The 18,219-nt window shown below is 43.0% G+C and overlaps 1 protein-coding gene across 1 annotated transcript in view; it reads left to right on the top strand.

Moving 5' to 3' along the window:
* Window positions 1–18,219, top strand: part of POLG2 (DNA polymerase gamma 2, accessory subunit) — a gene marked incomplete in the record, with an annotated part of 565,932 nt that overhangs the window by 415,971 nt on the left and 131,742 nt on the right. The window contains 1 exon segment of the mRNA XM_044080883.1: window positions 6,308–6,408. Within this exon segment, the coding sequence (XP_043936818.1) occupies window positions 6,308–6,408 (101 nt within the window).

Consider the following 18,219-nt stretch of genomic DNA (forward strand, 5'->3'; position numbering starts at 1 on the left):
AACCGACTTGGCTGTTATTCCAGCTTGCCCCTTCCATAAACTCTCGAGCTAAGCTCTACCCATAATGCTCTTCAAAAGATTACCTGAGATCCCATTTTCCGCTTCATAGTGCCAGATGTGTTCTCTCCTCTGAGCTCTTGAGCGACAGCAAAAACTTTATAAAACTGCAAATTTGACATTTTTCTTAAATCTACATTCCCTTTCTATTTCTACTGTCTGCTCCCGTTTTAAATAGTTTATCTTGTGTGTGTGTGAGATCTATTTCTTTTAATCTACCGTTTCGGTAATCTCTTGCGTACCATCAGTGGTACTTTTCTCCTTTACCCTACTGGTACCGCTTAAGTTCCATTGTTGGTACTTCCTCCTGCCTTTAGTTTATTTATTTAAAAAAAAAAAAAAAAAAAAAAAAAAAAAACTTTAGTTTTCCTTGCTTCTCGGTACATGCATGGCTTTTTTTTTGTCATGGCAGACAAGCCTGTTAAAGGGACTTCTGGCTTCAAAAGGTGCCAGAAACGTGACAGGAAGCTTCCTAATTCAGACACGCACAACTGTGCCTGTTTAGGAGTAGTGCATTTACAAGAGCACTGTGCAATTTGCCACAGGACTTTAATTAGCCACAGAAATAAGTTTATTCTGAAAAGTCTTCTTAAATCGGATTTTTGACAACCATATCTGGTCCCAAAACAGGGGCCTTCTTTTTCCTCTAGTAAGCCAAAGAAAAGAAGTCCGTCATTACAACATGTTCTTCAGAACTGTCAAGGAAAATGACCAAGGCTCCCATGGTTCCTAGAGTTCCCTCAGAACTGGTGGGTGAAATGCCTGTTTCTGCCCCCACTACATCAGCACCAATGTCAGTTACGGACTCTCATTCTTCTTTGATACCGTCCAAAACCACTACTGAAGGAGTTTACATTTACAGCTTTACCATGCACCAGATACTCACCCACAGTGGATTCTTTTGTGGACCGTCCTCCCAGACCCTTTTTGGAGAAATGTCCGCCGAGATCTCCTTCAGTTTCTTTGGTCTGATATACCAAGAGTCATAACTGAATCCGGTATCATGAGACAGGTGGCTCAGCTCCTTGCGGCAAGGGGATTCCCTCTTTCCACTGTTCCTAGCAATGTTAGCTCTGGAAACTTGCCTTCTTCCACTCCAGCCTTTATTCCTCCTTTGACTCCAGCAGAGCTTTTGGATCCCGTGGTACTGACCTTCCTGGCTTCAACTGTTTCGGTAAAGGTGAGAGTTCCTTCTCAGGCAACAGTAGTTACCCTGCGGTTTTCAGGATTGTCAGATCTGGAGACCTCCCAGGGTCAGGGCTTCATTGCCTGTTCCAAGGGGCAGGGTTCAACTTCGATCCTTCAGGAGCCCTCCATGCCCCTCGGTACTTCGGCATATGTAAGTTCGACTCTGGCTTCAGAGGCAACCTCCTTGGTGTGGGGTGGGACCACAGTTCCAAAAGAGTCTATTTTGGTTCCAGGCTCCCATCCCTCTATGGGGGGGGGCTGCCTTCCAGGCAATAGAGAGTCTTGTCTATTGTGGGTAAACAGTCTTATGTCCCCCTTGTTGGACCAAACATCTTGTCCTTTCCCCTGACCGGAGCTTCCACCAGTCTCTTCCTTGGGATAGAGGGCACAAAAGACTCAGGATCAAACCACAGTGGTTGTATCTTCAGATATCTCTCTGAAGCACCCCACCAAAGAGGTACCTTCGAAGAAAAAGTGCAAGAGGAAGCACTTAGAATCCCTGGAAGTGTCCTTCACAGAAGATACTGATTTCGATGAAGGGAAAGGTTTCCTTAAGTCGCCCCCTGAAGATGTTTCATTTGGGGGCATCCTTGAGATCCTAAAATGGAGGGGTGGCTGGACTTCCCTCCAGCCTTCCTCGGAGGAATCGGTATACCTAGAGGGCTTTTGTGCCCAGCCCTCTACCTCTTTGATCTCTCCACCTGCTGATGATCTCAAGTTGATTGCCCGGTGGGCTTGGGAGTTACCTGATTCTACTGAGCCGATTCCAAAGAGACCAGACCGTATCCTTTCAGCCCCTCAGGATCAGCAACACCGGGCCAAGGGAATTCCTGTGGCTGCCATGGTGGTAATGGCAGCCATCAAGAAGGAACTTGCTGACAAAACTCCTACTATCCATCCTCCTAACAGTCTAGGGCAATGGAACATTTGGGAAGTGCCTATACGCTTCATCGATCTCTGCTGTCAGGTCCTTGAATTACATGGCATATTTTATCAGACTTCAAAGAGATATGATTAAAGAGCTATCAGATACTCTTGCAGGAGCAGTAGCTGAAGGAGTTCGACAAAGTGGCTTCTCAGCTCACCACCCTAGAATCTATTTCCAACTCATCCATGAGGCTAATTGCACATGCTGCCGAAGGGATGACAAGAGCAGCAGGTTCATGCGTAGCCATCAGGAGACATGCCTGGATGCGCTTATGTACTGAGCTATTTAAGTCTTCTTTCATCAACGCACCATTATACGGAACATCCCTGTTTGGTCCCAAAGTTAGACAGTCTGGCCAGATGTGAGAAAGATGGGAAGACCCTTTCTGTTGTGGGGATATGCTTTTCCACTCCTCAACGGCCCTATTCCAGGAACCAGAGGAGTGGGAGGCTATGATTCAAGATGTCCCAAGGGCCTTTTCTAGACTCGCATGGCAACAACTTTCCCTGGGGCAGAGGGGAGAGCAACAATGGAAACACCATGCAAAAGGCAGAAGTGGCCCGCAGAATCAGGGTTACAGGGATTCTTTCCCTGGTAATTTCCATCAACGCTCTGAAAGGAGGCCTGATTGCCTTCCTCTGGAGGCAGTCAGGGGGCGATTTTCCCTGCACCAATCTGCCTGGCTAAGGATAACTACTGAGAATTGGATACAGAAGATTATAATCAGAGATTACAGTATCCATTTTTCAGTAGAACCAAAAGGATTAAGAACCCTGGATGTTCCACCCAGTCACAGGGATGCAGCAGTCTTAGAAATTCAAAAACTGCTCGACAAGAGAGTCATCCAAGCAGTCCCACCAGACCAGAGAGGATCTGGGATTTACTCCAGATTCTTTTTAGTACCGTAGAAAACAGGGGACTGGAGACCAATTTTGAATCTCAGTCAGCTGAACAAATCAGTTCAGCAAACCAAATTCTGGATGGTCTTGGTTCAGTCTATACTTCCGTTCCTGAAAAATGCATATGATATAAAAATGGACAAGCAGTCCAGAAGGTTTCTGCACTTCTGGCTGGGAGCCAGTCACTATCAGTCCAGGGGACTGGCCATTGGTCTCACCACAGCCTTCAGGGTGTTTTGCCAAATGCATGTCAATGGAAGCAGCTCACCTTAGACTGCTAGGGTTCCAAGTGTTTCCATATCTAGACTACTGGCTCCTTACCGCTCACACCAGGCATCAACTCGTAAAGGCACAAGATTCTACTCTTCTTTGTTCCAACTTAGGAATCTTTATAAACTATGAAAAATCACATTTAGAGCCATCTCAATAGTTGGAATTCATTGGAGCTATACTCGATACAATCACCGGCATTGCATGTCTTCCCATAGAAAGACTGCAGAGGATAAGATCACAAGTCAGCTAGATCATTCGCAGCAAGAAAGTAACAGCAAAGCTCCGTCTGCAAACTCTAAAGTCAGTGGCAGCCTCTGTCACTCTAGTCCCACTGGCAAGATATCACATGTAAATCCTTCAGTGGCTCCTGGCATCCCAATGGTCCCAGCCAATGTCCCATCTGGTTATGATCACCAGTCAATGCAAGGAAGACCTGAGTTGGTGGCTTCACTCCAATGAAATCTTCTTGGGCTGTTCCTCCTCAATCCCAAACCTTAGTGACCACGGACGTGTCCCAGATAGGGTGGGGTGGGGGGCATTATCTGGGAAAGACGGTCCAAGGCACTTGGTCCTAGCTGGAGGCCAATTTGCATATCAACATTCTGAAGAACTGGTTAGCATGTGGCTTGGAGGGCCTTCCTAGTCCTTGCCTGTGATACCATGGATTATACCCATGACCAAGGAATTCTCAGTCATTACCCACTGCTGAAGATCTTCACAAAAATCATCATACAGTTGATACTCACCGATCATGTAATTTTCAGTAGTAGGTGTAAAATGTTTGCATATTTAAATGTGCATAAGTATATGAGGGGGTGAAGTTTTCTTTTTGGCTCCCAAATGACTGTCATCCTTTGTGGACATTGATGCCTTTATGATACCATTCCATTTATGTAATGTGAGAAGGGCGATGCTATTGAAAAGCTACTGTGCATAGTAGTTATTCAACTATATTTTTTGATTGTACATCTTTGTGTCTTTGAAGTGTTTTTCCTTATGTTCTGCTGGACTTGGAAATTGCACAAACTCTAAGGACTTTTGCTGTTTTCCTTAAGGTGCAGTAGACTTTTGCTTAGTTGTATAAATGAAGGGGTATGGAGCAAAGAAAACTGTTTAGAATCTTTTTGCAATTTTCAGATCAGGCAGATTGAGCTACACCATACTACAATCCATCTGCAAATGTCACTTTTTTCTCTAAGTGCAGGGCTGCAAATTTGCTTCTGATTTCCTTGCATCTGGAATTATTTACAGTGCAGATTGTTTTGTATAGGAGCTGGTGCCATCTAATGAAAAACAGTGAATGTAAGGTGTCCTTTGATCATTAAGTTGCCTTCCTGAAAATTCAAAGAATTGCATTGGTGGTAATGAAGAATACCAGACCTTGCTAGTTTATCTGTGTAGCTGTCACAATATTGCATTGAGAATATAATTTGATGTCTGCCATGTCATTCTGAGAGCTTCAGGAGATTGATGGAGTGGTTGTTTCTTGGCAACAGTCGTGCAGTCAGTGTACAGGAACCACACAAGTTAAAATAGAATGTAATTAAAGCATCTTAAAGATTTTGTCATACTGGTCTGCCTTTTTGTTTTGTTCCATTTTCAATGGTGGGCTGGTGCCCCCCTTCAATCCCTTTATTCTCCATCTAAAAACAAAAAAAAAGATAGTTGCAGTATGTTAGAGGATAGAAGCTTACCTCACCCCCATCTTAAAATTAACTATTTGTTTGCTTTATCTGTCTACAGAAAATAATACTGGACCACACACAGGGAGAAAAGCACATATGCTGAAGTGGTTACCAAGCAACACCCATTTCTGTTTTCTGAAGTAATGACCTCACTGATATTCTGGACTTGCCGTAATGTGGAGTCCTGTGTTCGCCATTATTGTCAGTACAGTGTTATATTACACTGGGACGATGCTTTGTACTGTGCTCTGCAAACCAGCCAATTGATAATTCACCACCTGCTATAACCAGGAAACAGATTTAGACAAATGGTTTGAATGGCTAAGCTTTTACACAGCTGAAGGAAAAGACAAATGGAGCAAAAGCCTAAACTCCCTTGTTAAATATACTAATTTAATTTGAATTTATCCATACTTCAAAATAAATAGCATTAAATTTAAAATGCAGTGCATTACCACTGAAGCAAAGTTGGAGATTTCTTAACATTACAGATTTTGCTTTTCGCATATGTGGGAATTGCATCTCAAACTTGTTCAGTCTTTGTATAATACGTTTTGCTAGAAGAGTGATGCTGCCTTTAGTGCCCATAACCTTGGCTGAGGAATCCGTGAAGGGCAGCTGTAAAGGAGGATATATCGTATTCTCTAGGGTACATTTAGTCCTAGGAAAAGTTAAGATGTTTGTCTACAGCTGCACTGCCCTATAGGTGTCACCAGCACACGGCAGTTTGTATGAAATCATGGCATTAATGTACATGAACCCCACAATATTTGTATAAATCTAATTTCTTTCCTTGTATCCTTGGAGTTTTTAAAACAGAGCAGTAAAATCTTCAAGCTGTGTATAGTAATATCAGCTGATGCAGCTGTAATGAAGTCTGTCTTTTCCATTGTAAGCTATTTTGTTCGCAGCATCCATATTTAAAAGGTGAGTTGCAAGCTGTAGATTTTATATTAGTTTATTGTGATGCATTGCGTATTCACATACTGTATGAGGCAGTTTTTCTTTGTTTCATTGTTACTGAAATGAGCAGAATTGTGCATGTTTTCATAAAATGCAGATGGCTTTTAAAAATTGCTTTACAAAGCATATACAATTAGATATGTAGTGTAAGTAATGTTCTACTTGGGCATGTGCAGATTCTTAATGTTTTAGGGGTTGGTGAGCCCCTTCTGTAATCTATTGCGCTAACATCCTAATTGGCATTTGCTTAGTAAATAAAACTAACTTTTTGTAAAAAAAAAACATTAACTTGGTATTCTTTTCTCTTTTTTCAGGTTTGTCAGGGTCTCTGCCAAGAATTGTTAGACCATGGAATCGCTGTGTGGCCTGGGCATCTAGAAACTGTACAGAGCAGTATGGAACAACTTTGTTTGAAGTGAGTCACATGCTGTTCGTATTTATTAGAAGTACTGGGGTATATACTACTACTCTTCAGAGCAATGTTTCTTCTCTTAACAATAAATTGATCACAATATTTAATGTTATAGGGAAAAACCTAGGAATTCCCTGATCCCCACTCATAGTTATAAATTATGCAATTTACACAGATTATAATGCTGTCATCTTTAACCCACAAATAAAATGAAATGCCATCAAAAGTCATCCTTCCTAGACTTTAATAAAACCTAGATGTATTATGACATACTTAACAAAAGTTGTTTTTGGGGAATGGAAGTCCTGCCCTAAAGCTGATCACTGGCTGCTAGGTGACCTGCTATACATCTCCATTCTCCCTTTCTTGTATTACCCTCACAGATAAGTCTACCTTGGGTGGGTTGGAAAGGATCAGGTAACCTACAGGGAAGGAGATGAACCTCCTTGCCTGGTATTACACTGTGGAAGGTGCTGCCTTGGCAAGTCGGGAAAGGAGTTGGAGAACCTATAGAGGGGAAAGGGAGAGAGATGGGGTCACTTGCAACATTGTATTGCTTGCAGGTGTAGGGATTTCACATCTATGTTTACCCATTGACCAAAATCCTAATCGAACAGATATTCCAGGAACAGTTGACATTGAACATCTGTTTCCTTGTATAGGCATATCAGCGAAAATCATCCCGTTAAACTGTTATAGCTGCCTAAACACACAACACCACCAGGTATATTTTGGAGGGCTGTTGACTGAACCCTGTTCTTGTGGGAGCTTTGCCTCATATCATCCTCTTCTTTCGGCTGTTCCCGTTGGGGGTCGCCACAGCGGATCATCTGTTTCCATTTCTTCCTGTCCTCTGCATCTTGCTCTGTCACACCAACCACCTGCATGTACTCTCACCACATCCATAAACCTTATCTTAGGCCTTCCTCTTTTCCTGTTACCTGGTAGCCTCATCCTTAGCATCTTTTTTCCTAACATACTCAGCATCCCTCCTCAGCACATGTCCAAACCAGTGTAATCTTGCCTCTCTGGCTTTGTCTCCAAACCTTCCAACCTGGGCTGACCCTCCAGTATACTTATTCCTAATCCTGTCCACCTTCGTCACACCCAGTGCAAATCTTAACATCTTTAACTCTGCCACATCCAGCTCTAACTCCTGCCTTTTTGTCAATGCCACTGTCTCCAACCCATATAACATAGCTGGTCTCACTACCCTCTTGCAGACCTTCCCTTTTACTCTTACAGGTACTCGTCTGTCACAAATCACTCCTGACACTCTTCTCCACCCACTCCATCCTGCCTGTACTCTTCTTCCCCTCTCTTCCACACTCACCATTACTCTGAACTATTGATCCCAAGTATTTAAACTCATCCACCTTCACCACCTCTACTCTTTACATCTTCACCATTCCTCTATCCTTCCTCTCATTCACTCACATATATTCTGTCTTAATCCTGCTGACCTTCATTCCTCTTCTCTCTAGAGCATATCTACATCTCTCCAGGGTCGTCTCCACCTGTTCCCTACTCTCACTACAGATCACAGTGTCATCTGCAAACATCATAGTCCATGGGGTCTCCTGTCTGATCTCGTCTGTCAACCTGTCCATCACCATTGATAATAAGAAAATAAGAAAGGGCTCAGAGCTGATCCTTGATGTAATCCCACCTCCACCACCTCCACCTTAAATGCATCCGTCACTCCCACCGCAGACCTCACCGCTGTACATGTCCTGTACCACTCTTAATACTTCTCTGACACTCCCGACTTCCTCATACAATACCACAACTCCTCTCTAGGCATGCTGTGATATGCTTTCTCCAAGTCTACAAAAACACAATGCAACTCCTTCTGACCTTCTCTGTACTTCTCTATCAACACTCTCAGAGCAAACATCACATCTGTAGTGCTCTTTCCCGGCATGAAACAATACTGCTAATCACTAATCATCACGTCCCTTCTTAACGTAGCTTCCACTACTCTTTCCCATAACTTCATGCTGTGACTGATCAATTTAATCCCTCTGTAGTTACTACAGCTCTGCACATCACCCTTAAAATCAGTACCAAAACACTTCTCCATTCCTCAGGCATCCTCTCACTTGCCAAGATTTCATTAAACAATCTGGTTATATATATATCAACTCTGAGATCCCACTGGGGAAAGGGCAAATTTCCTTATTCCCATCATAATGCGATTTTAGCAAGAACTACATGCCGTTTTGTTTCTATGGGCAAGTTATGATATTTGCTTTTTCCGCACTGTAGTGCAATCTCTGAGTTGCTATGTATAATTAGCAGGGAGTGTGGGGGACGCAGCCCCCCACAAGACCAGGGTTCATTGAATGGCCCTCCAGTATGTTCCTCGTGGTGTTTTGTGTTTTGGCCAACTATTACAGTTCAGTGGGATGATTTTTGCTGATATGCCTATATGAGGAAATGGATGTTAGATGTCAAGTGTTTGTGGAATAGCCATTTGATTAAAGTTTTGTTGGGTAAACATAGACCTATGGATTTCCACATATGGATTAATATCCTGTGCTGCTCTCCAAAAGGTAGTGAAATGAGTATATCATTGGACTGTCACTAATCACTAAGTAACATAAACCTCTCATAACCTCACCTCTTGGAACAAGTATGCTGTGTATGGATGTTTGGTGTCAACCAGGGAAATGTGTGCACTTTGTGTGCCCCATCAGTGACCCCCCCCCCCCCAAGAGATAAGTGGGCACAGCCTGTTTGCTCCTCTACAGCTCCAACCATCTCCAGCAAGTGCCCAAACCATTAGTCAAACTCTGGTCACCTATGTCAGAGTTGGGAATTTATCCCTGTATGTTAGTGGAGCTGGCACTTAAGACTGGGATACTGCCTGCAGTGACCCAGATAAATTTGATTTGGATACTATTAATGGGTACTGTGATGGTATTAACTTCAGTGATAAAAGCATTGTTACTAGTAAAACAAAGTGATGTAAAGTTTATTAGAGCGAGCAGTTTTGTCAGATACTAAAACAGGAGTAAAAAAACTTGATTAAATACTAAATAAAGAAATAACATCACATTGCAAAGACCAGTCAGTACTTCACGTGCTCAGAAATGGACAATTTAAAAGAACTGCCAAAACATTTCATTAAAACCCAAGTTAGTGCTTTACATTTTTTTTTAAGAAAAAACATCTTTATTGAATTGTCAGTTATGACATAGTTGATCATACATTTACGTAAATAAAAATAAACTATATTGACATATTTTCAGTTGCAAATATTATACATCACATATAATCTTATATACAGTCATTGTCAATCGAACATTACATAGCTCGTTCAATTCCTGTCTTCCCTTAACTCTCATTCCTCCTCCAAAACATTATTCTGCATTTATTGTTCCCACAATTCCCATTTTTTTCTATGTAATTTGCCCTTACCCATTTTGAAAGGTCTCACTTCCAGTTCTTTTATCTCTGTTACTATATTCACTACTTGTAATATGTTTGGTTTAGATTTTGATTTCCATTTTTAGTAACTGCTTTTTTGACAGCCACCAGAATTAATCTCAGCAAGGCCTTATGTGTAGGGAATTAAGATCCAGCTCAAAACATCATTTCATTAGTTACACCAATTTGCTCTCCTAGTATTTCTGACAATGTAGTCTGCAAGGAATTTTTAAGTCTGACAACTCATTGCATTCCATAAAATTGTTTCCATTACCTTTCTTCCCCATCACACTGCCAACATTTGCTATCTACCCAAGGGAAAATTATTTGGAGTCTGCTTGGGTTATAAAAATACATATCCAAACACTTCCAGGCAAAAATCTTTATTTTTCTAGACTTTATTACATATTTGGAAGCCATACATATATGCTATTATTCATTCTTTTATTTGATTTGATTGATTTCTATAGTTATCATGCAATGTTTTATACGTCCTACTTATTAAAGTTTGTGTTTTAACTTTTGATCCAGTGTTTGTTTTTGTCCGATTCAACTAAGAGTTGTCAGATCCAACTGGATCAGACCTTGGCACTGATTCTGAAACTCTTTGATTCTAGGGCTCACTTCCCTGAACTTCACCTCAGTACTTCAGATTTTATTTACTGTCTGAAGTATTCAGTCATGTCATTGAGGGCTCCAAATTTTTCTATAGCCTTTTGAAATGTTTCTCTGGCAAATTTTGCCTTTGCTATTCCTCCTTCACTCTACTGAGAGAATTGTTTTCACTCCAGCTAGTATTGTAGTTATTGTTAGTTTGTCATATTTAGATAGATTAGAGTAGGTTAGGTAGATTGTGCTGTTATCTACTTAGCGGAAAATTTATACTTGTATTACTAGACATTTACCTATGAAAATATTTTTTAATTAGTTTAGGTACATGTGTAGATTGGGTGTTTTAGGCTTGTACTTTGTATAGATAGGCTTTACTTGTAAACTTTTGCTCTGTGTGCTTGTGTTTGTCTCCTTCGGTGCACTTGTAATGACTGATGGTCAGGGATTTAAAAAATGCATGGAGTGTGGACACAAGCTCCTGCCCCAGTACCCACACTCCTTGTGTGTGTGTTTGGGTGCTGTTATCCTTGATAAACAGTGTTAGTCCTTCTCTTCTTTTAGCTCCCAGGCTCTGCAAACTAGAAGGGAGAAACTGATCGTGAACTTCCTCTGCTGCCTCCTCTTCAGCAAGTAAAGATAAGAGGTCCAAGGACAGGCAGAAACTGGAGAAAACAGAGAAAGACATTAAAAAAGAAAAACAAAGCGAAGAAGACAAAGGAAAAAGTCGGATTCTGAGAAATCCTGTAAGCCTTCCCTGGATCAGACTCTCTTGTCCATTTTGGACCCCAAGTACCATGACGTTTAGAGCAAACAGTTCCTCGGATCCATCCGTCACCTCCTCAGTCCTGATTTTCCCTAGATCCAGTGAGTCCCAGACTGCATACACTGATCCTTTGAGAGAAGGTACTTGAGACTGCAGTACCTTCTGTGGCGTCATCAACTCTGTCATCAAGAAGCCTGATTGAACAAGATGTCAACAGAATGATGAGAAAATTCTTCAGAATGCAGATTCAGCTCAGCCTTTTCTTGGTGCTGTCTTCTAGGAACTTACTGGGTGCTGGGACATCTACCTTTCCTCCTCTCTCTCATTCACTCCCAGTCTTCCCCTCAGATCCAATCTGTGCTGGAGCCAACAGTGCACATGACTGCCTTCCCCTTTCAGCTCCAGTATGTTTGAATCCAGAAGTGACTCTGACCTCAAGCTTTGAAGATGTGGCTGCAGGGGATGGGTCAAAACCCAAGTTGTTGGAGTTTCTTCCTCTTGGTGCCTCTGCTATCATTAGCTTGTTGCTGGGGTAGGCCTCTGGGTTGAAGCCTCTCTGTTCCGAGGCTTCCTTTCTGTGTGGGAGCAGGAGTGCTCTGGCAGATCCAATAGCATCTAGGCCTGTGGGCCTTTTGAGCAGGTCCTTTCGATGCCAAGGGAAAAGACGCACCCATCCAGTTTGGTTCCATCTGAACCCCAGCTAGAATCAGCTTCTACTTCCCATCTTCCTGTCAGACAGAGACAGGATGTTCTACAGGTTTCCCAGGCTACTTGCTACATTAGCTCTCTGTTTAATTCAGAACCTTACAACCCCCCCCCCCCCGAACTGGCTCACAGGAAACTGATGTGGAAGTGGAAGCAGTTAGACTCTTCCCCAGTGTCTGTCACAGAAGACACAGACTTGGATGAAGGTGAAGGTACCTTTTGATCCCTCTCTGAAGACATCACCTTTGGTGAGATCCTTGAATTGATGAAGCAGAGAGGAGAATGGTTCACTGATGATCCTTCTCCAGACAAGTCCATGTTCCTGAAATCCTTTGGTTCCAGCTCATCTTTGTCCTGGATGGTACCATCTGTTGACCCACTCATTGATTTGATGGCTATACAGGCATGGAAGGACCCTGATATGTTGGAACCCATCCATAAGAAACCCAATAGGATTTTAGCAGAACCAACAAACTGGAAGCATTGGAACAAAGTTCCAACAGTGGATGTGAAGGTAGTAGTGGTGGTTGCAAGGCAGGAGGTATCTGAAGAAAGTTCCTTGGTCCATCCCCCTAACAGAGAGTGTAGGGCTATGAATCATTTTGGGAAATGGACATGCACTTCAGTGACCTTTGCCCTTAGAGTGCTCAATTATTTAACCCATGTTATCATATTTTAGAGAAACCTGATCAAACAGATTTTAAGTCTGTCTTGGATATCCTGTCTGCTCATGTTCAGAAGATAGACTTCCAGCTTTCTACCCTCCAGTCTAATTCCAATGTAGCCTTGCAACTGCTTTCTAGCATAACTGATGGCATGGGAAGAGCAGCAGGCACCAGCATCACCATTCATCATCATGCCTGGATGCATCTGTGTGATTTTGCTGAAGTCTTAAGACATCTTTCGTTAATGCACCCTTCGATGGGTCCACCTTATTTGGAGCCAAAGTGGAAAAAAACACCAAGAGTCAACAGGATGGCAAGACTCTCTCTGCAGTGGGAATCCACTTCTCCATTCCTCAGAGATCCTATTCTAGAAATAAGCGGTCTGAGAAGATGTGGGTCTGAAAATCGCAGAGATCTTAAATATTGACACTCCTGGCAATAGATCTCCTTGTGACAGAGGTAACTGTAACTAACATCACCCTATAGGCAGAGGCAAACTGCACAGTCAGGGCGCTTTCTATCCCTTCAGTGAAACTTCAGTGCCCCTGAAGGGTTGTCTGGCCGTTGCATTCTGGAGGCAGTTGGGGGGCACTTGTCTCAACACTCATAAGCCTGGATAAACATAACTATAGATTCTTTGGTATTGCACATAATTTCCCAGAGGCTACTCCATACAGTTTTCCCTTCCTCCTGTCAAGAAAAAGAATGTTTCCAATGTCCCAATCAGTCCGTGGGAACTTGCAGCAGCAGAGCTCTCCAAGCTGCTTATAAAAAAAGTCATCCAATCAGTCTCCTAAGACCAGATAAAATCCGGGGTCTAGTCAAACATTCTTTTTATTACACCATTTGAATCAGTATGTCTGACAGACAAAATTCTAGATGGTAACGCTTCAGTCTATTTTGCCTCTGCTGAGGAAGAATGATTGGATGTGCTCCATATATCTCAAAGATGCTTACTACCATGTGAATAGAGAGAAGCATTCAAAGAGATTTCTCAGTTTCCAGCTGTGGGACACCATCCTTATCAAGTCGGAGCCCTACAATTCAGTTTCAACAGAGCCCCCAGGGTGTTCAAGATGATGGCAGCTGTGGCAACACATCTTCGCCTGCTAGGAAGTCATGTTTTCCTGTACCTCGATGATTGGCTGCTGACTGCTACTTACAGCAACTTGTCGAACCATTGGGACCTTTTGCCCCAGCTGATGTAAAACCTAGGAATCATTGTCATTCTAACCAAATGTCGTCTTACACTTAATCAACAGATACAGTAGAATGTCCATAGTTGACCACCTCCTTAAGTTGACATAATTTTCATAGACCGGACATGCACCACATGTACTGAATGGAAGACCAACCTCTCTATATTGACCACCTCTGTAAGTTGCATCTTGACCACTTGAACTGTGGCACACAATATTAATTTACCCTCTAACTTGACCAGTTGAGTCCACTCTACAGCAAGGGATAGAAGGTGTGGGCTTTGCCCCTTAGTTGTATTTTTTTCTTTAGTACAAGTTCTTTTTTGATGTTTTATTATTACCACATGTTGGATTAGGCCTAACGTCCTATTGTTTATCATATGTTGCTGAAGATTTTTTCAACGTGAAGGACTAGTCTGAATTTGTAGGTACATCCTACAATTACTGATAAATTTTGCAGTTAATCAAGACATGATGGCCCAAAGGAAAGAACTCCAAGCTGACAGTGAAGGGAAAGGTTTATCATCTACATTTTCTTGAAAGCAGCAGCCAAAGAAAGATGGGAGAAGGTTTTGGTGTTGGCAAGACCACAGTTGGCAGCATCCAAAAGCATAAACATGAGTACTTGGAAAGATATGGTAAGGAAAGCGGAGACCTACAGTGGAAAAGGAGGAAAACTTCCCTTGATGAAGTCAATAAAGCCACATTAAGCTGGCTCAAACAAATGAGGGCAGTTAACGCCCAAATCACTGAGCCGATGATCCAAGAAGTTGCTAAAAAATTCACACAGGAATGCAGGGTGGCAGATTTCCAAGCATCAAGTGCTTGGCTTGAGAAATTTGAACTGCAACACGAGATCTCCCAGAAAGTCTTGTGTGGTGAATCCAATGAAGTTCCAGTAGAAGTTGTGGAAGAGTTCATCAAAAAGTTTCCGGACTTCTCCAGAGGCATCAAAGATGACGACATATTTAATGCTGACAAGTGCAGACTCTTTTTCAAGGTGATGCCTGACAGGAGCCTCTTCATGAAGGGTGACAAATGTAAGAGCAGAAAACTTTTCCGAAGAACGTTTCACAGATGTTCATCGTGTTTCACTGTTGCAGTCATGACTGTAGGGTTCTCCCCTGTCGGCAGGCAGCCCTCGGTCGGCCAGAATCCCTAAGTCTGGGTCCGGCTTCGGCTGTTCAGCCATGCTCCCTGACGTCAGAGCGCCAGGAGTACAAAGCTGACAGCCAACGCCATCTTCCCCAGTCTTTCTTGCAGTGCGGTGATAGCAGTTCGCATTTGCCGGTCGGCAGACTCCTGACAAATTTTTCTGATATACTTTGGTCCGAAGACTTTCTTCTCCACTCAAAGCTAAGTACCCCTTTGGGGAAACTGTTTTCTTGCTCCACTCCGATGTCAGAAAAAGTTAATTGTATTTCATGTGGGAAGCAAATACCTCATAAGGATTTTCATTCTTACTGTATTCCTTGCTTGGGCCCTGACCACGACGTAGCTAGTTGTCGGTTTTGTGCTAGATTCAATCAATGTACAATTAAGCAAAGGTACGATTTTGCTTTTCATTACTTCGGTAGGCGCTTTAACTACAAAATGTCGTTGGATATGGTCCCGGCTACCGGAGTTCATAAACGTCGCAAGGATAAAGACAGGCCTCCGAGGTCCAAATCTGATAACGCACAAGCGGAGCCAGCTTCAGGTTCGGCCGTCGTCAGTGAGGCGCTTTTGCAGCCCCTGTCGTCGGCCATTTCAGAACCGATGGCCGAAATGGACTCTCATGAGGAGCCAACCAGGCCTTTAAATATTTCTGTTGCAGGACCTTCGGACAACGCTCCTTCGGATGGGTCCGTAGCCGCTGTGCAGGTACCGGCTTCCGAAGGGGTTTTCAGGCCTACTCAGCTACTAATAAAGGCAAAGCCAAAGACAAAGGCAAAGACTCCTTCAAAATCAAAGACTTCTACACAGGCTTCTTCTGAACCGGCTCCCAAGTCACAGAAGCAGTTACTCAAGATGGAGGAGGATTTGATTACTATGATTAGGGGTTCTCATCCCCCTCCAGACAAAAGGCCAAGGCAGGATATTTCTTATGATTCCTCTGATCAGGCTTCTGTTTCCTCAGCTTCTTCTTCTGATCAGGAATATTCTTTCCCTCCTTATGAGGATTCTGATGCTGAAGAATCCATTCCTTCAGCTTCTCCCCCTGAGGATTTCTCTTTTGGGGAAACTTTGCATGAAATGAGGGAACATTTCCACTGGGAAGGACAGGAGTATTCGGAATCCAAGAAAAGGCTGAGGGAATTTCTTCTTCTTCCCCAACATAGACCCCTGGCTATCCCTCCTGTTTTGGATATTGTGGATGATGCCTTTTCGGAGGCTAACTTAACCCCTGACTTTTCCTCCTGCTCCTGTGAAACCTGATAGATATTACAGGGTTCCTGATTCCCATCAGTTTTTATACAAGAACCCTTCTGCTGACCCTGAAACCATTTCCCAGGGTCCTAAGGGAGCTAAAGCCGCTTCTGCCAAAAATCCTACTCTTACTGAAAAGGATTCTCGATCCTTAGAAAGATGGGGCAAAAAAGTGTACACTTCTGCTACTTTGTCCATTAGGGCTTTAAACTGTCAGTTTCATATGTTTAAATACCAGCAATTTCTATTGTCTGTCTTAAAACAAAAGCTTACTTCCATTTCTGCCTGTGCAGAGGATAAGGAATTACATGATTTATTGCATGCAACTGAACAGTTTGGAAAGCATGGTTTACACTGTGGATTTGATGCCTTGGAGGCTTCTTGTAGGGCTGCGGCCTCTGGCACAGTCATTAGGAGGCATGCATGGCTAAAGGAACAAAATTTACCTGAACAGGTAAAGGCAAAATTATTGGATGCTCCTGTTCAGCCTAATGTTTTGTTTGGATCAAAAGCTGAAGAGGTGATTAAACAGATGGCGGATAAGGCAAAATCAATGCAAACAGTTAAAGATTTCTTACAAGTACAGCCTCCTAGATTTAGCAGGAATTGGCCTTCGAAAAATTGGTCCTTTCCCACTTCAGACAGGCCTCAGAGGGGTAGATATAGACGTTCCAGAGGGAGGCCTCTATCACAAGCTGCTTATAGACCAAGACAGTGGACTGCTTCCACCCCTAGGGGAGGAGAGGACAGGTCACAATCTCAAAGGAAACAAACTCAATGACTCCCTCTGTGGGGCTACAGGAATTTCCTCCCTGGAAGCCCCCCTCGGAGGAAAACTCTCTCTTTTTTATCAAAACTGGACTCAAATAACCCAAGACAAATGGGTTTTGGATGTGGTTTTAAGAGGTTACAAATTCTATTTTCATACCTTGCCAAGGCCAAGCGGATGGCCAGACCTTCCAAAACATCAATGGACGGAGGCCTTAAACCAGGTGGAAGCTCTTTTGGCTATGAATGCCATAGAACTGGTTCCTCTTTCAGAGAGGGGAAAAGGGTTTTATTCAAGGCTCTTTCTAGTCCCAAGGAAGCAAAACTCATGGAGACCCATTCTGGATCTGTCTGTCTTGAACACCTTTCTAGAGATTCCAAAATTCAAGATGCTTACTCTACAGCAGCTACTTCCAATGCTGTCCAAAAATGCATGGATGGTAACTTTGGATTTAAAGGAGGCATATTTACACATTCCCATCAGGCAGGATCGCAGAAAATACCTCAGGTTCATAGCTGGATCGAGGCACTTTCAATTCTCTGCGCTGCCCTTTGGATTATCTACTGCGTCCAGGGTCTTCACCAAATGCCTGGCTCCAGTAGTAGCTTACTGCAGACTCAAGGGAATTCAAATTTACCCTTATCTGGACAGTTGTCTAATTCAGGCAGACAGCAAGGATGTCTTACTCCAGCATCTAGAATTTGTACAGAACCTCCTCAAGTTCCTGGGATTCTCTGTAAACATAAAAAAGTCCAATTTGACACCATCACAACAGATAACTTTTCTGGGTGCTCTTCTAAACACCACAACCCAGATGGCATTTCTGACATCCGAAAAACAATTACAGCTGGCTTCAACTTTTAAAACCTTTGCAACTTTAACTCTATCTGCAAGGAAATTCCTGCAGGCTTTGGGTTACATGGCCTCCTGCATCCTTCTCGTACCATATCCAAGACTACACATGAGGAAAATACAGTGGTACCTAAAAAGTGTATGGTCTCAGCATTGCCACAGTTTAGACGTACTGATCTCCGTCCTCCTTTGCCTTCAAAAGGAATTTCTTTGGTGGTCCAGGGCATGTGCTCTAAACAAAGGGAAACCCTTCCGTCTGCCTCCTGACACTCGGATTCTAACCACGGACGTCTCGGATTATGCTTGGGGAGCCCATTTTCAGGGCAACTGTCTGCAGGGCCTTTGGACAAAGGATCAGAAGCACCTGCTTATCAATTTGAAGGAAATGTTAGCCGTTCAGAAAGCTCT

This window comes from Protopterus annectens, chromosome 8.part0, assembly GCF_019279795.1.
Source record: "Protopterus annectens isolate FY-2018-M chromosome 8.part0, PAN1.0, whole genome shotgun sequence".
Taxonomy (NCBI): domain Eukaryota; kingdom Metazoa; phylum Chordata; order Ceratodontiformes; family Protopteridae; genus Protopterus; species Protopterus annectens.